Source organism: Canis lupus, chromosome 20 (genome assembly GCF_003254725.2).
Source record: "Canis lupus dingo isolate Sandy chromosome 20, ASM325472v2, whole genome shotgun sequence".
Classification (NCBI taxonomy): domain Eukaryota; kingdom Metazoa; phylum Chordata; class Mammalia; order Carnivora; family Canidae; genus Canis; species Canis lupus.
Genome location: NC_064262.1, coordinates 42,145,703 through 42,168,478, shown reverse-complemented (window position 1 = coordinate 42,168,478; position 22,776 = coordinate 42,145,703). Strand labels below are relative to the sequence as shown.

General features: G+C 52.5%; 1 protein-coding gene and 1 long non-coding RNA gene across 2 annotated transcripts in view; one reads left to right on the top strand and one right to left on the bottom strand.

Moving 5' to 3' along the window:
* Positions 1-10,721: 10,721 nt before the first annotated feature.
* Positions 10,722-22,776, bottom strand: part of CCDC12 (coiled-coil domain containing 12) — a 54,696-nt gene continuing 42,641 nt past the window's right edge. Inside the window, exons 3-7 of the mRNA XM_025458316.3 lie at positions 18,341-18,420; positions 16,757-16,818; positions 16,531-16,565; positions 15,507-15,583; positions 10,722-15,405 (exon numbers count right to left, since the gene is read on the bottom strand). Of these exons, the coding sequence (XP_025314101.1) occupies positions 15,323-15,405; positions 15,507-15,583; positions 16,531-16,565; positions 16,757-16,818; positions 18,341-18,420 (337 nt within the window). The 3' untranslated portion in view covers positions 10,722-15,322. The remainder of the gene's footprint in view (positions 15,406-15,506; positions 15,584-16,530; positions 16,566-16,756; positions 16,819-18,340; positions 18,421-22,776) is intronic.
* On the top strand, positions 15,578-18,345 carry LOC118351684 (uncharacterized). The gene is made up of 3 exons (XR_004807496.2): positions 15,578-16,053; positions 17,182-17,293; positions 17,820-18,345. It is a non-coding gene; the product is annotated as an uncharacterized LOC118351684 (long non-coding RNA).

Here is a 22,776-nt window from a genome sequence, read left to right as displayed (position 1 = left end):
TTGCCCAAAGGCCTGGAGCACCCATGAGCGCTATGTGGTGGGATGTGCTTGGAATGCTGCAAGCGACGGGCCAGGACCCAAAGGGCCCCTGAGGCAGTTTAAGCATCGAGGACTGCTGTGAATGCTGGGAGCTGTTGGAGATCATGCAGGGAGAGCAACGAGCTCTGAGCCACGTTTAGAAGAGTCCCTGCCCCATTGGAGAGGCCAGAGGAGGTCACTCAGAGCTCAGGGGAGAGGGAGCCTTCTGGGAGGCAGGTGGCAGGGAGGACCCTGCATGAGGCATTGGCGGACAGAGGAGACCCAAGCAGGACAGGCCCCCATCCCCTTCCTAGGGGTGTCTGCATCATATCCCTCTTCAGGGCTCCGAGCTACAGGACCCTGGGCCTTCTGGCAAACTCATCCCACCTACCCCACACGTAGTCGCTGAGGCCTCTCTAGCTGGCTGGGCCCCAGGGCCCTATTTTCCATCCCAGACTCCTCCTTGGGAGGCTTCTGAAGTCGAGTCCATGAGGCCCACTCACCCTGAAACACACCTTAGGGTACCCCTAGGACAGGCCTGTGTCTTCCCCCTCAGACTGGGTGCCCCCCAGACCTCTGAAGACCCTTGGAAGGAATGTACCCTCTTGGTACATTCCCTCTTGGGGGGCCCTGGAACACAAGGCCAGGCCCCAAGCTTGGGTGAGACCATAGCTTCCAGTCTGAATTGAACCTCTCCTCTCAGACTGGATTTCTTTTAAGACAGGGTTTAGCCTCTTCTCACAGACCTCCATGGGACCTCCATCCCAGGACAGGGCTGTGCTCACCCCTCAAGAATGGGTGTTCCTCCAGGACAGGGCTGTTCTCCTCAGACTACATACCCCCCAGGACAGGGCCAGGCCTTCCCCTTTAGACCGGGAACCATTTCTGGGATGTCCAGGACAGGACTCGACCTTACACCAGCCCAAGGCCCTGGGCCAGGACCCTCCTGCTAACTTAGACCTGGAACCCTTAGGCCAGAGCCGGCCTTCCCACTCAGAGGCCCCTGAGCAGCGCCTGGGCCATCCAGGTGTTGGCAGAGGAAGTAGGAGCCCTCAGTGGGCCTGGCACGCAGTCAGGACCCTGTTTGCCTTGAGCAGGGGCTGGAGCCAGGTGGTCATTTCTCCCTTCAAGGCCTCCCAGCCCAGCCAAGCCACAGGGAACACGTAAACACCAGCCGAGCTGGGAGCGGGCAGGCAGGGGGAGGACACTGAGAGACCCCAGCTCCTCAGCCACCTTGGCCATGGTGTCTGGCACCTCGGGGGCTGCCCTGAACTCCAAGCTGGGCCAGTAAGGCAGACCTCAGCTCCCACCTGTCTTGGGCATGTGAACAGGCCCTGCCCTCTCTGGCCTGTCTTTCCTCAGCCCAGACTAGGAGAGGGACCTGTGAAGATCCTTGGAAGGAATGTACCCTCTTGGGGGCCCCTGGAACACAAGGCTGGGCCCCAAGCCTGGGTGAGACCATAACTCCCTGCTCAGGATGGGGCCTAGGGGGTCAGGGGTGTCAGAGAGATGGCTCAGCCCACCCTCAACCTGCAAGCCTGTTGAGAATAAGCATAATAAGTTGAGCCCCACACGCCCACCCAGAGTGGCAGGCTGTGACACCCGCACGCCCTTCTGACCTCACCCTGGGAAGCTGGGACAGAACAGAGTAGGGGAAGGGGAAGTTCAGAAGGGACATGACCCTGCCCTAGGGGGTCTTAAGGGGACACAGCCCTGTGCTGATGGCGTATGAGGGGCCATGACCCTGCCCGGGGGTCTGAGAGGGTCCTGGCTCTGCCTTGCTGTTAGAAGAGGTCTGGCTGTGGGGGTCCGTCAGAGGGGCTGGAGCAGTGGGGCTTGCTGAGCAGCCCCGGCACACGGGCTGGGTTGGGTCCAGCTGCTTGTCCCTCATGCTTCCTCAGCCAATTCCAGGAGAATGATCCCAGCCTAAGGCTACCACAGCCAACTGAAACAAGCCTTGGCTGGGGCAGAAGAGCCTCCTCTTGGGCAGAGGAGGGGACTCCAGAGCCAGGCAGGGGCCTGGACCCTGGCTCGCTCCCAGTGTGTGCTGTGTGATCCTGGGCAAGCAGCCTTCCCTCTCTGAGCCTCGGCTTCTCTTCTGAGGTCAGGCCCCTGTCCAGGTCTCTTGGTCAGTGTGGGCTTGGTACCCCATCCTGCTCCTTAGCGACCCCTAGGACACAAGACCAGGGGACAGATCCCTTCCTTCTTCAGTATCACAGTCATGCTGGCTGTGGGGGCCAAGAGGTGGTGGGTGCCGACTGTGCAGCTCCTGCCTGTCCAAGAGCTGGGGTGAGGAAGGGGGCCGGGGTCTGGGAGGCAGAAGAGTCAGAAAAGCAGATTCCAACCTTTCATTCTGGCCTCAGCTTTCCAAATCTGTGGGTGAGGAGAGGGGAGGCGGCTGCATTAATTGTGCACCTACTGTTCAGCCTCCCTCCCCCCGCAGCAGTTCTGATGGGGGGTCTAGAGGCTTCCATCCCCCTGAAGGCATCCCCCTGAAGGCTTCTGATCAGAGTTCTCTGACAGAACCAGGAGTGCCTTGGGGAGCTCTGCAGACGAGCAGCCCCCATGGGCTCCTGCTGGCTTTGCTTCCCAAAGGGGAGGAGGTGAGGACCAGGCCAGACAGGGAGGATGGGGGCATGGGAGGGCGGGCTCCTGGCCACCCCGAGCTCCGAGCTCCGGCACCTGTGGCTGCAAACTCTGCAGGTCCTGGCACAGAGGCCCGTCGTCCGCTCCTCCCACTCTGCACAGCTGTGCTCTCCTGGCCGCCCAAGGTAGCTGGTCCATCCCAGGGACCCTCTCCCCAGTAGGTCAGGAGACAGCCTCGATGTAAACCATGCTCTGGCCCTGCCCAGAGACCACATGGGCAGGCTCTGTGCCCCACCAAGCTCACCCACATCAATGACACAGACGGATGTGTCATGGGGCTCTTATGTGTGTATAGATTTGTGTGTCTATTTATTTGTATTAGTGTATGTTTGTGTCTGTGTATTTATTTGTATTTATGTATGTATATTTATATGTGTGTGTTCATATATGTGTCTAGCTATGTGTCTGTTGTGTCTATCTGTACTGTGTCAGTTGGTGGCTCTTTTTTTTCTTTAGATTTTATTTATTTATTCATGAGAGACACACAGAGAGAGGCAGAGACATAGGCAGAGGGAGAAGCAGGCTCCCTGCAGGGAGCCCGATGTGGGATTCAATCCCAGGACCCCGGGGATCACTACCTGAGCCAAAGGCAGACGCTTAACCACTGAGCCACCCAGGTCCCCAGTGGTTCTATCTGTATATATACATATATATATCTGTGTCTGCTTATGCGTGTGTATATGTCCATTTGCACATGTCTATTTGTGTGACCGTATTGTGTATCAGTGTGTCTATTTGCATTTGTTTGTATGTATGTCTGTGTATACGTGTGTGTCTATTTGTGTGTGTGTGTGTCTGTGTGGACCTGTGGTCTGAGAACGCCGCCTGTGGGTGGAATTTGGCCCAGGGACATGTTTGGTTTGGCCCTCACAGTATTTTCAACATCTTGAGCCAACATTTAAAAATCAGGATATTTCACATAAAAATTCAGCTTTCCAGTTTCTCTTAAAAATTCAGAAGCCCTGGCAGCCTTGGCCTGTGTTCCCATGAGGCTGCTCTCCTCTAGAGCTGCACAGGGGCTGCCCATCCTCCCACCCCCTCACCACTTAGCTCGCCTACCAGCACCTTGGGGATGATTGAGTTTGTGACCTCAGGGTGTGTGGTCAAAACCGAGTGCAAGCCTAGCTGTCAGGGAGCATGTGCATGAACAGTCTGCACTGGGGGGTGTGTACATGTAAATGCATATGTGCATGGGAGCCAATCTGTGTGAACAGGGTGCATATGTGTGAATGCATGTGTGTGCATTAGGCAAATATGAGTGCGTGGGGGACGTATGGGTGCCTGCACGTGCAGGTGTGGGTATGCGTGTGAGAATGCATGCATGTGCCCGTGTGTGCGCATGGGGGGTGTGTGCGTGGCCGTATTCGTGGCCATGTGGAGTGTGTGGGCCACTGTGGTCTGGCAAGCTCTGCATAGGGGCCTCTTCCGGCCTTTGATGGGGAATTGGATTCCCGGCTTCTGGCTGGGCTGCCTTGTGGGATTTATTTCTGTCTCAGTGCCGACCAGAGGCCTGAGTAATGGGAACATTTTAAGAAAACCAGTAAATACATAGAGAAGGGGCAGGCTGGCCGGGAAACTGCCTGGACACCCCTGCCCAGCCCACGGCCGCCAGAGGCCCTGAGGCCAGGCCTGAGCCAGGGAGGAAGCAGCCTTAGGACCCAGCACGCACGCTCGCTCCACTCTGTGGAATGCCCACGAACGCCCTTCCGGGCCCATCAGGTGGGTGAAGCCTCCTAGGCCACCCGGATGGCCTCTGGGACCACAGGCATCTTGGGAGCTTGGCTCTGACAATCGATGCTCAGGACAGGTTCAGAGGATGCCGTGCGAGGTCTGGCCTGGGGGCTAAGGGGGCCTGACCTTCCAGGAGAGTCCCTTTCCCCAGCCAGACTACAGAGGGTCCACATCCCGGGGTGTCCTGGCCACGGATGCCTCCCACAGGTGCAGACCCTCCCACAGGAGGGATGAGGCTGCCTGGACCCGGCAGGGCTGGAGCTGCCCCCAGAGCTGGGGGCCCGCGTGCCCTGGAGTGTGGTGCCTGGAAGCTGGGTAAGGCCAGCCTGGGCGCAGTGGCCGGGCCGGGCCGGGCGATTGCTTTCTCCGGGGGACGAGGGGCGCTGTGCTTACCCCAGACCCGCCGGAGCAGCGGGGAAACAGGCAGGGCTGACCTGCGCTCCCTCAGGGGCCCCCGATCGGTGTCTTCTGCTGCCCCCCAGCGGCCACGGGAAGAAGTGGGGACATAAAGGCTGCCCAAGACTGGTCCCCACGGCCTCCAGGCTGAGGCCCCCGCCCCACCGCCCACGAGGCCCCGCTGTAAGGCGCAGCCAGATGGCGCTGGGGGAAGCGAGGTCTTTCAGGCTGGCCTGAGGGAGGGGCTTGGCTCCCGCCACCGGCAGGTCGGCCGGCCCGGGAGCCACATCAGCCCCAGAACAGTGCCCAGCGAGGGTAGGTCCTCGGCCCCTGTAGGGGTGGGCAGTCCTGCAGCAAGCCCTGGACGTGGCTCAGAGCCCCGGAGAGGCACCTGCGCGAAGGTGAGCCGGCGTCTCAGAGAGCCCAGAGCTGGTGAGCAGCCGCAGGGGACCCCAGGGGACGTGGCCGGGAGGACAGCCAGGCTCCAGGGGCTAGATTTGCCCGCACCGGGTGCCTCCAACTCTTGGCTGCAGCCCGCTGCAGACAGAATTTTCCCTCCTAACTGTAGGGCCCGGCTTCTCTCTGACCCCCGCGTCCCCGATTCCTCACTGCGGAACAGGCCCCGTACCAGCCCCCAGCGGCCTATCCCAGGTACAACTTCCTCCCGGCCCTCCTGCGCCAAGCCCGGGCTCTGGGCCAGCAGGCCCTGTCCTCCTGTCCTCTGCTGGGGAAGTGGCGTTGCTGAACGACCCAGGTCTGACACCTCTCCAGAGATGACCCGGAGGCCAGATGTCCTCAAAGATTTCAAGCAGGAGGGACCTAAGCGTTGGGAGGTCAGTCAGGGCTGTCCTGGAGAAGCTGGGGAGTTGGGTAGCAATGGGCACACGAGGGCTCCCTCCATCCACAGAGGTGGGCAATGCCACTTGCTCATTCCCTCAGCCCTGTAACAAGGGGGCTGCTGGGGCCTGAGAGCCCCCAACCCGCCCCCTGCTGTGACCCACTCTGAACTGCCCCATCTGATCTTCCACAAGACTCTAGAAAACTTGTCTTTTTAAAATACTTTTTTAAATCACAATTTTACATGACCTACCATTCTTTGCTGCTGAAATTAAATTTTTTAATTTTGAAATACAGATTCATAGGAAGTTAAAAAGATAATACAGAGGGACGCCTGGTGGCTCAGCGGTTGAGCATCTGCCTTTGGCCCAGGATCCCAGAGTCCAGGGATCAAGTCCTGCCATCGGGCTCCCCGCAGGGAGCCTGCTTCTCCCTCTGCCTGTGTCTCTCATGAATAAAATCTTTTTTAAAAAAGTTAATAAGATAATACAGAGCAGTCCTGTGTACCATTCACCCACTCTCCCCTGATGGGAGACTAGTAAAGCATCAAAACCAGGAATCTGATATTGGCACAATGTGTGTGCATAGTTCTATCCCATTTCAACACATACATGGATTTGTGAAATCGGTGCAACCAGGAACTTCTATCACCATGAAGATCTCCCTTGAGCTACCCCTTTATATAGTCACACTTGCCCTTACTGTTCCTAACCCCTGCACCCACGAATCTGTTCCCCAGGTCTAGGATTTTGTCATTTCGAGGATGTTACAGATAGGGAATTGTAGGGCACATGATCTTTATATATAAAGATATGTGTGCGCATATTTCACTCAGCATAATGTCCTTGAGATTCACCCAAGCCATCAGCTTTATCAACAGTTTTGTTCTTTTTTCCATGCGGAATAGTATTCCATGGCACAGATGTGCCAGTTTAACAGGGAACCTACTGAAGGACATTTTGCGGTTGGTTTGCTTCTTCACAGAATAAAAACCTGATTCTCTACTCCATTACTCCCAAAAGTACAGGACCAAGTGAAGGAATGCTCCCATACATTGCCATATGTCAGAAATTTATTACCACATACTTATTTCATCTGTTTTTGTGTAATATTTTAATTCCAAAATGAAGAACGGGAAACTATACTGACCTTGAACTTCATCTGATGACTTGGAAACCTCCATTACACTAGAGATCTAGGCTCATTTGTTTTAGTTGGACATATCCTGGACAACAAATTCAAGCTACCTAGTATTCAATAACCAATGACACATGTGACATTTGGGAGGGTTTTTTTCCCCTCTCGCTTTTGGTGATTATAAAGAAAGCTGTTAGTGAACATCTGTGTGGACAGTGTTTATTTCTCTGGAGTAAATGCCTAGGAGGACTCTGGTTGCTGGATTACATGTTAAGTGTTTAAGAAACTGCCAAACTATTTTCCAGAGTAATTGGACCAATCACAGTCCTACCGGCAACATACAAGAGACTCTGTTTCTCTACATCCTTGCCAGCATTTGGTATTATCACTATTTTGTATTTAAGCTGTCCTAACAGGTGTGTAATGAGGTCTCATCATGGTCTTCATTTGTATTTCCCTAACGGCCAGAGATACTGAACCTCTCTCATGTGTTTGCCATTTGTATACCCTGTTCAGTGAAATGTCTTTCCCATTCCTTCCTTCCCTCCTTCTGTTGTGAGAGTTCTTCATATATTCTAGGTTTGAGTCCTTTATCAGATAAGGGGTCTGCAATTTAGTAGGTAGCTTTTCATTCTCTTAATAGAGTTTTTGTTGGAGGAAAAGCTTTTCATTCTGGTTAAGTTAAATTTATTTATTTATTTATTTATTTTTTAATGGATGTGCTTTCTGGGTCTAATGTCTAAGAACTCTTCACCGAGTTCTAGGTCCTGGAGATTTTCTCCTAAAAGTTTTTTTTTTTAAGATTTTATTTATTTATTCATAAAAGACAGAGAGAGAGAGAGAGAGAGAATGAGAGGCAGAGACACAGGCAGAGGGAGAAGCAGGCTCCATGCAGGGAGCCCGACGTGGGACTCGATCCCGGGTCTCCAGGATCACGCCCTGGGCTGAAGGCAGCGCTAAACCACTGAGCCACCTGGGCTGCCCCTAAACGTTTTTATAGTTTTACATTTTACATTTAAATCTATGATCCAGGGGCACCTGCATGGCTCAGCAGTTGAGCGTCTGCCTTCAGCTCAGGTCGTGATCCCGGGGTCCTGGGATTGAGTCCTGCATCAGGCTCCCTGCAGGGAGCCTGCTTCTCCCTCTGCCTATGTCTCGGCCTCTGTCTCTCATGAATAAATAAAACTTAAAAAAAAATAAACCTACAATCCACTTTAACTTTTGTATATTGCCTTGGCTTTTGGTTGGGGGGTTTTTTTTGGCCTATGGATATCCAACCACTCCAGCACCATCTGCTGAATCCTACCTTGCCTTCCTTGAGCTCATTTTGCACCTCTGTCAAAAATGACTTAGCCATACTTGTTTGGGGCTACTTGGGTTCCCTATTCTTTTTCACTGATCTATGTATTTATCTTTCCACCAACACCCCCAGCTTGATTACAGGGGAATCTAAAATGGTGTCAGGGGGCTCCTGACTCAGTGGGTAGAGCATGACTCTTCATCTTGGGGTAATGAGTTCCAGACGCTGGGTATGGAGATGACTTAAATGAATAAGGAAATTTTAAAATCATGAATTCAGTATCCTTAGTAGGTACAGCTATGCAAACCATCTATTTCATCTCAGAGGAGTCGTGGTAGTTTGTGCTTTTCAAGAAATTGGTCCATTTCGTCAACTTGTCAAACTGATGTGGGTATCTACAGTATCCCTTCATTGTCTTCTGAGGTTTCTGAGGTCGTCAGGGCAGCCTTATTGCATTCCTAATATTCGTGCCTGTGTCTTTGTAAGTCTTGCTAGAGGTCAGCCAATTATTGATTTTTGCAATGCTTACCAGTTTCTTTGGTCGCCACTTCTTCCTGCATCCTGTGGCAGACACTGCTGGCTGCCTTCCCAGTACTCTTTCTACCCTTCTTCCTCTCGTGGAACCTCGATTTCAATCACAGTGGCAATGTGCCCAGCTTAAAACACCCTTACTCCCCACACGTCTGCAGTGAGGGCTCGTGGGACGCGGAGGCAAGCCTGGGGGGCTGACCGGGCGTGAAGCCACGGCTCCCTCAGCCAGCCTGCCCCTTGCCCTTCCGCCTCCTCCCTGTGGCTCCCACCTGGGGGTGCGCAGGCTCCTAGGGGAGCTGAGGACGGCAGCTGGGGGGACAGAAGGGATCTGTGTCCCTGGATCCACTGTATCGCCATGGACTTAACACAAGAACAATAAAGCCCTCCTTGTTTGAGATCCTGTTCGTGGTCGTCTGCCAAATGCGGCCCCGATTCCCACACCCCTCTCGCGGCCCCCACCACCACTCCTCTTGCTAAGGAGCATTCCCTGCTCATTCTTCCGGCAAAGATCTGTGCATAGTAAACACTTGGTATCATAAGCCCGAAAATGTCTATCTGGCCCTAATGACGTACACTAATTAAGCGGATTGTCACGTTTCCTTGGTACTTGGGAAAAATTTGTCTTGTAGTACCTACTACTGAGGAAAATGGAACTCATTCATTCTTATGTGGCGGTTGTTTTTTTTCCCCATGTAGCCTGTATGATTTGTCTCTTCACCCTCAATGTTCTAACTTGGACCGCTAACAAAACTGCAGATGTGGCTATTTTAAAATACCACACTTACCGAGTAATTTATGTTGTGAATTCTGGAGATTTCTCTCCTTAAAAGGTATGTGTGTGAGATACAGCATATACACCAAAAAAAATAATAAAATAAAATAAAATAAAATAATAAAATAAAATAAAATGGACAGAGAATAAAATGTATTCCTGCCACTCAAACCAAGTTAAAGAACATTATCGCTGCCTCGACGGGCCCCTTCCCGGAGCTAACCGCAAGCAGGCCTGATGTTGAGGGTCATCACCTAGCTTTTCTGCACCGACTTCACCACCCACAGGCCTACCCGTAGAGTACCTTGTTTCACTCTACCTGTTCTGGAGCATCACACAAATGGCTCATACTCCATTTCTTCCCCTTACATGGTTTAATGTGTGCGTGTGCATGCACGCGCGTGTGAAGTGTGCGCACAAGCTATTATGAAGAATGCTCCTACAAGCACCCTGTCCCCGTCTCCTGGTACAGCTGTGCAACAGCTCCCTAAGACACTAATGGTGGAACTGCTGGTCACGCACGGGGTGAGCACGTGTTCCACTTCTCCAAAGCGGCCGGATCATTTAGCTCTCCCCGTGCGACAGGTGACAGCTCGGGGCTGCACACAGAATACCTAATCACACTTCAGGCCCAAGGTCTCCGCAGCCACCTTGGCTTCCTTTGTTGGTTCTGAGCTTCATAAAGGTATTTTTTTTCTTTTTAGAGTTTATTCGACAGAGCGCACAAGTGGGGGTGGGAGGCAGAAGGAGAGGCAGACTCCCGCTGAGCAGGGAGCCCCACAGCAGGGCTCGATCCCAGGACCTGGTGATCATGATCTGAGCCAAAAGCTGACGCTTAATCGACTGAGCCACCCAGACACCTCTTCATAGAGCTTATCAAGTCCCTTTCCTTGCAATCTTTGAGTTCAGGCTTTTTAAAAATAGCATCAGATTTAGTTTTTTTAAAAAGGTACTGATTGTAATTAATGATGTTTTTGGATTCATTTATGTGTCCCACTTTTTCTCTTTGTTTTTTTTTTAAGATTTTATTTTATTTATTATTTTATTATTTTATTTATTAATTTATTCATGGCGGGGGGCGGGGGAGAAGCAGAGACACAGGCAGAGGGAGAAGCAGGCTCCAGGCAGGGAGCTCGATGTAGACGCCCGACCTCTGAGCCACCCAGGGATCCCTCTCTTTGCCTTCTTTCAGGAATTTTTTCATTCCTTTTTTTATTCCCCACAAGGTCAATACCTATTTAGATTTCCACTTTTTTCCTCTTCATTCCTACTCATATCTCAGATTTTCCATCTTGGATTGTGCCTCATTTCAATCTGAAGACATACTGTGAACTCTTTTTTTAAAGGAGAATATTTATTTTTTAAAAAACAGCTTTATTAAGATAGATATCATACACTTTGCCCACTGGAAGTGTACAGTTCAATGGCTTTTAAGCATACTCACAGATTTGTGCAACCACGACCACAATATTGTAGACTATTTTCATTACCCTAAAATGCTTTCTTTTCATGTGAATCTTCTGGTGACAAAATCTCTGGGTTTGTCTAAAAATATGTTGTACTTGTAAGCTATTTTCTTCAGGTATAAAATTTTAAGGTGACAATTTCCTTTCATCTAGTTAACACTGATACCAGAAGGTATAGTTTCAGTTAACACTGGCTGTGGTTGAGACATCTGCTGTCTTGCTCCTTAAAAGGAACACATTGGGCAGCCCGGGTGGCTCAGCGGTTTAGCGCCGCCTTTGGCCCAGGGCATGATCCTGGAGACCCGGGATCAAGTCCCAAATCGGGCTCCCTGCATGGAGCCTGCTTCACCCTCTGCCTATGCCTCTGCCTCTCTCTCTCTCTGTGTCTCTCATGAATAAATAAAATCTTAAAAAAAAAAAAAAAAAGGTAACGCATCTTTTCTAATTTTAACATCTTGTCTTCTTCTTTTTGTCCTGCCAACTTATTGCACTTATTGTCTAGGTATTCAGTGGTTTTAAAATACATCCACAAATTCTCAGACCTCCCTTCCAGAGGTAGAATCTAATTCTCCTTTAAGTGTGGCCTGGATGTAATGACCTGCTTCTAACAATACAATGTGGCAGGATATCACTTCCAAGACCAGGTCATAAAAGGCCCTAAAACCCTCCCCTGCTTTCTGCCTTGTATCACTCATTCTGCGGAAAGCCAGCTGCCATAGCACACAAGCAATCTCACAAGTCTTGTGGAGAGAACCCTGTGGCAAGCACTTGCGTGCACGCCACGCTTCCATGAGTAATCCCGAGGGTGGAAGCCATCCTGGAAGCACACCCTCCAGCCCCAGCCAAGCCTTCAGATGACTGCAGCCCTGGGGGCCATCTTGACTCCAATCCCAAAGAGATCCCAAGCTAGAACTACCCAGGTAAACCACTCCTGAATTCCTGACCCACAGGAACTGTCAGATATTAAAGCTCTGTTTCAAGCCGCTGAGTTTTGTATGGAATTTGAATACAGTAATTGAGCAATCCAAGATATGAGAAAACTGTGACCTTGCTTACTGAGCTGTAATAAACATACAAAAAAGTGTATAAATCATATGGGTGTGGCTCAATGAATAGCCATAAAGTGAATATACTAATTAATCACCATCCATATCAAGACATAGAACATCTGAGTGTTGAGTTCTTTTTGTTGCCTTGCTTGGGATTTGTTGACCTCCTTGAATCTGTGGATTGGTGATTTTTTTTTTTTTTTTTTTTTGGATTGGTGATTTTGAAGAGTTGTTCATAGCCATTAAAAAAAAAATTACGTCCTCCTCATTTTTGCTTTTTCTCCCTCCTGGAACCTGAATCACATGTTATGCTGGCTCTTCCCACTCTGTCCTCTGTCTCTCTGAGCTTTTTGTTTTAGGTTATCAATCTGTTTCTTTAGCTCTAATTCACAGATACAGGGCTTTTAATTGCTATGACAATTTTTATTTCCAGAATATCACTTGGGTTTTTTAGCAAATCGATTCCTCTTTTCAAGCCTTTTAGTTTTTGTCATTTTTATTTTTTAAAAAAGATTTTATTTATTTATTCATGAGAGACACAGAGAGAGAGGCAGAGACACAGGCAGAGGGAGAAGCAGGCTCCACGCAGGGAACCTGACATGGGACCCGATCCCAGGTCTCCAGGATCACAACCCAGGCAGAAGGTGGCGCTAAACTGCTGAGCCACCCGGGCTGCCTTCTTACATCATTTTTAAACATTTAAGACATGTGCCTGGTAATTCTAATGTGTGAATCCTTTGCAAGTCTACCACATCCCTGCTGATGTCCTTTGCTCTCAGTGCCTTGCTGCCTAGTAGATCTGGTGACCTTTTCCAGAAGCCGCTCACTTTTCCTGGAACTTTATCCCTGGGGGTTCATTGAGGACTGCAATGAATCAAGGTTCATTCAGGGAGGATCTGCATGTCTATCAAGCATCTGAGACCACCACTTTCTGGGACCACTTACACTCTTGGCTTGAGGTTTCTCATGTGCAAACCCATGTGAGGGCCTGCTCCGTCCTTAGGAGGGAGAACTTTTTTCACTCCAGTCAGTGGCAAGGTTAAACTTTCCCCTGGGATGCCAAGGGAGCAGATCTACTGTTAATTCAGAGGGTACTGCCCTTTGGGAAGCCCAGCTTTCTGGTGGGCTCTCTGACCAGACTCCTCATTATGCACAAGTACTGGGTTAGCTTGGCCCGAGGTACCGAGGACCCCAAAACCATGCTGTTTCATTTGGTTTATCAAATACCTTCAAGTTAAATGTCGGGCTTCAGCGTCCTGGTGCTTCTCTTACCTTGAGTGTTCCTTACTTTCTCGCCAGGTCAGTGATGCATTTAAGAAGTATTTGTCGTGATTATTTATGTACTTAGTATTTTAGCTATTTGCAAAGGGAGGATCAGTTCAGGCAACTGTTGTACCATAATGCCAGAGACAGAAATGGTCAGCCATTTCTTCTTTCTCCTTTCTCTAGTTTCCTTTTCCTGATCTCCTGTCTGTTCAAGGACACGTGGCAGTACTTCAAGTTCTTGACAGACCCTCTTCTCTGAAACTCTCGGGAGCTTCAGCTTTTACTTCCAGTTTATCAATCCCTTGATTGTTACTAGTTAGCTCCTCCCGTGAGTTGCTTATTGTGTGTATGTATGTGCATCTGTGAGTTGCTTAGTTTAGTAAACATTCTTTGTTTCCAGGATTACTCACCAGATTGTCCTCATACCTAGTCCCTGTTCCTGAGTTAGTGGGTTCAGTGCCTCTTTTCTCTCTCTGGTGATATAACAAATGCTCATTTTAGAGGAAGCATGTTAGGAAGTCAGTTTGTCAGCTTGTTAGGTATAAATTCTTCCACCTGGTGGGGTGGTAGCCTCTCCTCAAGGCACTAGATCTCCTCACGGATCCTGTCATTTTTGTACTCATGCCCATCGAGTGTGATGGTGTTTGTTTTCTTCTCTCCATGCACGGCGGTTTTCTGTAGGCATACAGAGCTGTAAACGCAGAAGCAAATGTTTCCTCAGCTCTAAGGGCTCTCATTCTGTGGGGCTGGCCACATTCTAGTCACAGTGCCAGTTCGGAGTGGGAACCTCACTGGGCCCCGTCCCCAGATGTCCGAGTCCTATGCTGCCACGGACGAGCACCCTGCTGTCTAAGGCAGTCCTGGGGCCGGGAGGCACCTTCTCATCCTTTATTCCCAGGAAGGGAAAGATACTTCCAGACACCATGATGCAGAGGGAGTCTGGCTCCAGCCCTGCTGCCCGTGGGCACATGTGACCCTCTGCTTGTGTGCGAATCAGAGTCCTGGTCCTACTGGCTGCTTGGCCAGCCACCGACCACATCAGCCCTCAGTAGTGCCTGCAGGTTTCTGCTCCCTCTCTGTACAAGTTAACTTCTCAGGGTAGTTGCATACATTTAGCTGAAAGCATCTACTTTATTGTATAGCGTGTTGGTCTCAGTGTATACGCACTCGCTCCAGCCCTATGGCCTGAGTTCTTGGCGCTGCTGGCCAGAGTCAGACCAACTCAGCACAGGGGGAAGGACGCACTGGGGTGACACAGGGCAGGGTGGGAGACTTAAGGGGAAACGCTGAAGGAAACTCAAGAGTGTTATCATTCTGGAGATTAAATTCTAGTTGGTCTCAGGTACCTGGAGTCAGAGTTGTGGCCAGTCACTCTGAAGAGTCAGCTCCACAGAGGAGGTCTGTGATCATAACACCAGGACCCTGGGAACCCAGTTTGTATTACCCTAGGATACAGGAGCCCCCTCCCCAATCCAGGGGCCCTGTCCCCGAGAAGCCATGGTCTGGCTCTGACTGGGAGTCGGGCTGCTGAGCGTTGTGCAGGATGAGATGCAACAGTGCCAGGGGCCCTGGTCTGAAGCAGCCTGGGACGGACTGCCGAGGCATAGTGCATCCCCTCCGCATACCCAGCCTCTCCCTGTCCTCTCCACACTCTGAGGGGATCCCTAGAGGACAGGGCGGGAGCCTCTCAGGCTGACCAGAGACTCCTGGGAGGTCTGGGCCCGTGGGAGGGCTTACAGAAGGCTCTCTGACCCTGTCTCTCTGGCACCCACAGGTTTTGACACGATCATCTGACTGGACAAGGACCTGCACTCACAAGGTCAGGTCTGGGCCTTTGTGGCTCCACCTCAGGGCCCGACCCACAGCGCCCCAAGGACCCAGAAATGTCTAATAGGTTCTGCCACACACATGGGTCTGCTTGCTTCTATTTCTAGAGAGAAAAGAAAGTTCAAAATACATACTTAGGTAGAGACACAGCAAGCCCGTTGGGCTGCCGCTGGCTCTGCCCCTCGGGGCGGCGGGGACCACTTAGAAGACAAGGAGCTGCCTCACCCCACGGCAAGGGCCATGTGTGGCCCTGGAGCCAAACTGGAGCTAAGAGCAAGCCCAGCCCCACCTCAGTCCGGGGCTGCCCACAGGACAGGCCTGACACGGGGAGGAGATATGGTGGGCTTCAGTCAGAGTCACAGGCCTCTTGCTCGGTGGTAGCGTCCACTGCAGAGGCCAGGCTGTCCTCCTGGCCTTTCAGCCTCTCACCTGGGTGGGTGGCAGACAGAAGGAGTGGGGAGGGGCCCTTGTTTGGGCCACCTGCTCCCCACCCAGGGCAGGGATCCTGCCTTGCCAGGCCCCGCACTTACGGATCAGTTCAGCGATGGCCCTCTGGGTCCGCTTCTCTAGCTTCTCCAGCTTCTTGGCTACGTCTCTCTTGAGGTCCCTGGAGCAGGCAGGTGCAAGGAAGCCAGAAGGTGAAGGTTGGCTGGGTGTGGCCTTGGGATCCTCCCCTCCCTGAGCCCCTCTGCCATTAGGAACCACATTCAGGGGCCTCAGGAGACCACCCCGGGGAGGAGGCCAGGGTGTTCCTCTCTCCCTTCCTGCATCCTACAAGACCCAGCATCAGCCCGCCTGCCCCGACTGGTGCCACAGACCCACCAAACACAGGCCTGGGTCAAGGTGTGGCAGAGGGCTGCTCTCTTGGTCTGGTCCCCTCAGGCACCATCAGGGAGTGACTTTCCCTGGCTCACGGTGGGTTCTGCTCCTCCTCCAGCCACATGCTCACCCTCACCACCAGGAGCTTCCAGAAGGCCTACTCTCCCGACTCAGGGATTCCTAGGACACATGCCCCAGGCTTTTGTTTCCACAAATGAGAACACCTTTGGCGGTGCTGTACTTGCCACAGGATCGCAGGTAAGAGGGACATGGCCTGTGCCTCTGGCCTGAGGTCAAGCAGAACACAAACTCCAGGCCACACAGCCCTCAGCCTGGGCACAGGGGTACTGGGGAAGGAGGAGTAGCCCCACATCACAGAAGAGGAAACTGAGGCCAAAGCAGCACAGGCCAGTTGGTGGCAGAACCGGGACAGAAATCTGTCTGCCCGTCCCATCATCTTGCCTCCATCCTGGCTCCTAGAGGGCCAAGTCTGGCCTTGCTCAAACACAGCTCTCTGAGGTGGGGCAGATCCTTGCCCTAGCAGAAGGGACTTCTGGTGGGGACTGCTGCTCCTCTTCTCCCTGAGTCCCTCCCATCCCCCGGGTGTCACCCCTAAAGCCTTCCCTCACACTCTTCCTTTATGTTCCGTCAGGAGCATAGGAATTATGTCATGTAGCTATGTGTCCACACTGTCCATCTCCCTACTGGGAGGACTGTCCTGCCTGGAGCACTCACCAGTCAGGCTTCCGGGGCGCGAGGTTGGCCAGGTCCTGGGGAAGAGGGAGACACATGAGAGGATGGGAGGGGCCCAGCTCCAGCACACAGAGGTAGCAAGTGGAAAAAAGGGAGGGAGGGGAGGGGAGAGAGCGGGGAGATGGAAGAGAGAAGTGGAGGGAGGAGAGCAGCTAGGGGAGGAGAGGAGGGCCCAAGGAGTCCCCACCCCTGCACTCAGGGCTCTCACCACTTCCTCAATGATGGGCTCTGGCTTGGCGGCCTCCAGCTGCTCCTTCACCTTCTCTTCCACTAGAGGGTGCAAGACAACAACAGGCCTGTCAGTAAGGAGCCACCACTCCACCTGAAGCACACCCTGGTGCCCCAGGAAGCCCTAGAGGGTGCAGGCAGGACCCCGCAGAGACCTTGGGCTTTCTTGGCCCCTCCCCCAGAGCCCCCAACTTCCAGAGGTGAAGACTCTGCAAAGATGGCCCTGGAGGGAGGCCTTGGGTTTCCTGGGATGAAAGCAATCATGGGGTAAAGGAAGGGCCTCTGGGGGGGCAGCTGCTAGGAGTCCGCAGAGCGCAGACCTGCAGCCAGGAGGCGCGGCTGGTGCTCCCTGGCTATCTACCCTGCTGGGAAAGGAGGGAACCACCGGGGTATATCCATCCACAGCATGGCTTTGTGAAGAACCAAGAGGACTGGCTTTCCCCTAATCTACAGGGGTTCCTAGGCTTGGAGGATGTCCCCTGGATCCTGGACTGGCTTTTCTTCCCATCCCACTCAGGTATGTGCTCCCAGGACCAGGGCAACAGCCACCCCAGGGAGGCCTACCTCACGCACCTCTCAGCTATGCCCAGCGGCTGACAGTGCACAGGGCCTCTAGGTGGGAGACTGGGAGGGCCTGCCCCTGTAGGGCCAGATATCAACAAATCTGGGCTCCAGGGGCTCCCTCCACACCCTGTCACTGCTGCCATGTGTTGCCTCACCTGCCTTCAGCCACAGGTGCTGACCCTGCACCATGGGACCACTCCCCACCCCATCTCCCTGTCCTGCCCTCTGTCCCCACCCCAGTGTGGCCCAAACCATGAAGCAAATCACCTAGGAAGTGCGTGAATTTCAGTGAAAAGAATGTGGGGAAGCAGACGGGTGTGGCTGAATGGGTGGGTGTGGCTGAATGGGCAACACTTTACATTTGCAAGATAAATCATTCATTATTCATTTATTTGTCTAATTAAAAATTGATAACAACAAAAATGAGGGATAAAAACAGGACCAGGAACTATGTGATAAGAAGTACTCTGCCTCTCCAGTGTGGAGCATCTCCAGAAGCTCCTGGCTGCTGTGCTGTTCCCCACACCACGGGAGATGGGCAGCCCCAGGCCCAGGCCCCCGCCCCACCGGCAGGAACACCTCTCCGACCCTCTGTGCCTGGGCCGGCAGCGTGCACCTGAATGGTCGGCCTTCTTCAGGGTCTCGCTGTGACCTCCAAGTGCCCACAGCACCATCTCCACCCTCCCCACCCTCCCCCTTGTCCCCCGCTGTCCCAAGGCCCCGGGGCCACTTCCACTTCTCAGTCCAGAGAGGTCCTCCCAGGGGATGTGGCTTCTTTGCTTGCAGATCCCTGGAAGACCCTCGGGTGCCCTGACCACCTCTCTGCCATCACTCAACCCTGATTACTTCTGCATGGTCGTGAGGCGGTGCTAGAGGGTCCCAAGGGCCCAGCTTCCAGCCCTGGCACTGCCAGATATTCTCTGAGAGAGGGCGACACTTGCCAAGGTGGAGGCATCTGATGGTGCCTCAGAGCAGAGGTGGAGAAAAGCAGTCCACCTACCCGCAACTGGTTTGGCCTGTGGCACCCTCCTCCTCTTCAGGTCCTCATCCTCTGGGACATAGTTCCGCAGCCTGAGTTCCCTATGAAAGCAAATAACAAGCAGAGATGGAGTGGAGTGTATGGCCATCGTGTTCACCCCATACATCTGCAGGTCAGACTGCAATGAAGCCACATAAGCTAGTGTGTGCCTTCTCGACTTTCCTCCATTCTCTCTGGAGACAGCCTGGCGAAGAGGGAAAGCACAGGAACAGAAGGACCACCGGGACAGGCCCCCCACTCCAAGCCTCAGCCCCACGCAGGCTGCTCTGCCAAGGTTTGCTTGCACTGAGGGCTCTCACCCAGAGCTGGGACCAGGGGGGCCTGGGGAGCACTCACTGGCTGTCTCTCCTGGAGGAGCTCCATCTGACAGTGAGGGTAACTGAGGGTCAGAGAGACCGCACCCCTGTCCTCAGGTCCCATGGCAGTGGCTGCAGCACCTGACCTGGAGTCAGGGTCAGAGCTCCTGGGCTGAGTTTCTCCCCACGGAGACACCGGTGGTCACATGTTGGTTCTCTAGGTCTGGCCTCTTTCTCAGAGCCTTGGTGGCCTGGAGCCACCGGTACAGACCTCAACTCTTGGTGGTAAGGGTGTGCATGAGCAGCTGGCAAGAGAGAAGCATGGGGACAACACTGTGCAAGGCTGGAAAAGCCAGGTCACGGGGACAGCCAGGAGAACGGCCCAGCCTCACGGTGGCAAGAGGTCTTTAAAATGCCACTGGCGGGATCCCTGGGTGGCGCAGCGGTTTGGCGCCTGCCTTTGGCCCAGGGCGCGATCCTGGAGACCCTGGATCGAATCCCACATCAGGCTCCCGGTGCATGGAGCCTGCTTCTCCCTCTGCCTGTGTCTCTGCCTCTCTCTCTCTCTGTGTGACTATCATAAATAAATTAAAAAAATAAAAAAATAAAAAAAAAATAAAATGCCACCGGCTAGACCCCAAGTGCTCTGTGAAGGGACAGGAGCCACAGGAGACCAGGATCACACAGTGGGCCTGGCCCATGAAAGGGAAGTCGCATCTCCTGGGTAGGGCTGGCCGCACCACGTGTGGGGTCTCATTGCTCAGTACCTCCTTAACCCCGGGCCGCTCCCCACCAGAGGCTTGCTGCAGGAGGAGGGGCCCTGGCTAACTGCTCGGGGTGGCAATGACAGTTCCTGAGCGCTGCTGCTGAATAAAAGCAAGACAGAGACCGTGGGACAGGCCATTTCGGCCTCGGGGAAGCAGAAGTGGCCTGACACACCAGTCGGGGAGCTGGGATGTGGGTCCTCCTTCTTCACTACCTCTTCTGAACCCCTCGGGTACTGCTGGCCCCTCAGAGGTCCTGAGCCTCCAGGAGAGGGAACACTGTCCCAGCACGAGGGCTCCCACAGTCTGTCACCTACTGACCCTCTGTCTGTCAGGCAAGAACACTGCTGTAGTCCCCAGCCCCTGGGGCAGGAGTCTGTCTAGAGCTGAGGCAGGGGTGTCTGTGGCCACACACCTAGCAAGAGACACTGGTGTGAACTAGAGAGCTTTCTGATGCCAATCGGTCCCCTAATGTACCAGTTCCACCAGCCCCCTTCTCTGCCAGGGCCCCGAGGCCAGAGGGCAGTGCCAGCAGGGCCTGTGTGCAGGAAGCCTGCTGCCCACTAAGGAGCAGGGATACCCACTCTGTCCTCTACCCTCTGATGCTGGTGAACACCGCTGAGGCACTGGGAGAGAAGCAGCACGTGATTTGGTGCACTGACTTTCGTTTATGACAGGGTGGGGGGGCGGCGGGGGGGGGGGGGGGGAAGCGGAAGAGAAACTGGGTGTGGGCACAAAACTGCAGGGATTAGTGAGAAAAAAAAACCTCTATCACTCTCAGAAACCAGCTCCAGGGTTTTGTGAGACATCAGCAGGAGAGAGGGGAGGCCGCTGGGAGCTGTACTTGGGGCTCTCAGCAATAGCAACAGTACCCATGCCCCCCCAGCCCCCACGCTGCCAAGGCTTCAGAAGACAGACACTGGAACAGGGAGGGCTTGGCAGGGGGACAGGGAGAGGCCAGCACAACAGGAAACAGCAGCACTGGCCAGGGGCTGGCCACAGAGCACCCCCATCCCCTGTAGCTGCCATGTCGCCCAGTATCCCCTGCACCCCCTGGAGCTGAGACTGGTCCAGTGGTCAAGAACACCTGTGTCCAGGGATCCCTGGGTGGCTCAACGGTTTGGTGCCTGCCTTCGACCCAGGGCATGATCCTGGAGCCCTGGGATCAACTCCTGCATCAGGCTCCCTGCATGGGGCCTGCCTCTCCCTCTGCCTATGTCTCTGCCTCTCTCTCTCTCTCTCATGAATAAATAAATAAAATCTTAAAAAAAAAAAAAAAGAATACCTGGGTCCTAGTCACTGTGGACTGTCCCATTCCGGGTCTCAGTTTCCACATCTGTAACCAAGGATGGTATGCCCAGCACTGTTAAGATAGGTCCAAGTCCTCCCAGATGCTCTCTGTGAGACCTACTGAAGAGGCTGCCTATCACAAATGTCCAATTAAGCTGGCTAAAAGGCAAGAGTCTCTGGGATGGGTCATGGAGGGCACTGGGTTCTGTTCGGGGATCTGGCCTTTCCAACACAGGACCAAGGTTTAACTCTCTGCTTCTGCAAACAACTTCAAAAACCTGACAACAGGTATCTTTCTAAAAATCTATTTGTTACCCTTGGAGAAGTCCCAGGTGATGGGGATCTGAGGGGCCACGATCACAGAAAGAGGGAAACTGTGACAGGTAAGTGAGCCTGACACTGGGCGCCTCTTCTCCCCTAAAGCATCTATTTACAAGCAGAGCTGAAAAGCTGAGACCCCAAGCAGAGCTTCCTGCCATCTCATGGGGCTGAAGAGACAAAAAGTTTGCATCAGGGATCCCTGGGTGGCGCAGCGGTTTAGTGCCTGCCTTTGGCCCAGGGCGCGATCCTGGAGACCCCGGATCGAATCCCACGTCGGGCTCCCGGTGCATGGAGCCTGCTTCTCCCTCTGCCTATGTCTCTGCCTCTCTCTCTCTCTCTCTCTCTCTGTGACTATCATAAATAAATAAAAAAATTAAAAAAAAAAAAAAGTTTGCATCAGTGCAAGGAAGGAAGGCTCTTCATCAGTCCTGAGAGGGTGGGTCAGGGCACCTGCAGCATAATTGCTTGCCTTTACCTTTTGTTTTTTTTTTTCTTCCCTCCGTCCCTCCCTCCCTCCCTCTCTCTCTCTCTCTTTCTTTCGATTTTATTCATTGATTTGAGAGACAGAGAGAGCAAGCAAGAGAGAACATGAGTGGGCTGAGCAGGGACCCCCATGTGGGGTTCGATCCCAGGACTCTGAGATCACAACCCAAGCCAAAGGCAGATGCTTAACCAACTGAGTCACCCGGGTGCCCCTGGAATACATTTTCTCTCGAGGAAAATAAATGATTCAGAACCTCAAATTATCCCTAGGACTCTTCATACACAATAGCCAGGATTCAACTAAAGCTATGAGAAAAAAATAAAGGTGACAGAAAGACCCTCAAAGGAAATGCAGACATTAAAATAAAATAACTGAAATTAATAAAAGTTCAGGAAGGTATCTCACATGATGGGAGAACTTCAGCAGAGAATCTGAAGTGGTAAAAATTAATCCAATGGAAATTCTACAACTGAAAATATAACTGAAGTTAAGAGCTCAATAAATGGATTCAACAGCAGTTTAGAACAGCTAAAGGGAGATTAGTGAACTGCAAGGTAAGTCAGAAAACATCCAGACAGAGGCAGAGAGGAGCAGCAGTCAGGAAATACAAACAAGAACGTGAAAGACCCATGGGACGTGGCAGAAAGATCCAGGTAATGAGAGTCCCAGAAGCAGTATTTAAAGAGATAATAACAAAACGTCACAAAATAAGTAGAAAACATCAAGCCATATGCAAACTAAAGAAACACTAGCAACTCCAAAGATGAGGCAAATCATTTACACACTACTAAACACCAAGGACAAAAAGAAATTCTTAAATTAGACACCTGACCATCAAAGGAATACGTACAATGGACAGCTGACTTCTCCACACAAATCATGGAAACCGTAAGACAATGGGTAATGGATAAGATTTATAGGTAATGCCAACAGTAGTTAGAATGCCACACCAGAATGATAAATCTAGATAAAACAGCCTTCAAAGAGGGACGCCTGGGTGGCTTTGTGGTTGAGTGTCTGCCTTTGGCACAGGTTGTGATCCTGGGGTCCTGGGATCAAGTCCCGCATCAGGCTCTCCACGGGGAGCCTGCTTCTTCCTCTGCCTATGTCTCTGCCTCTTTCTATGTGCATCTCATGAATAAATAAATAAAATCTTAACAAAAACAAAGAGGGGTGCCTGGCTGGCTCAGCTGGTTAAGGGTCAGATGCTTGATTTCAGCTCGTGTCATGATCTCAGGATTG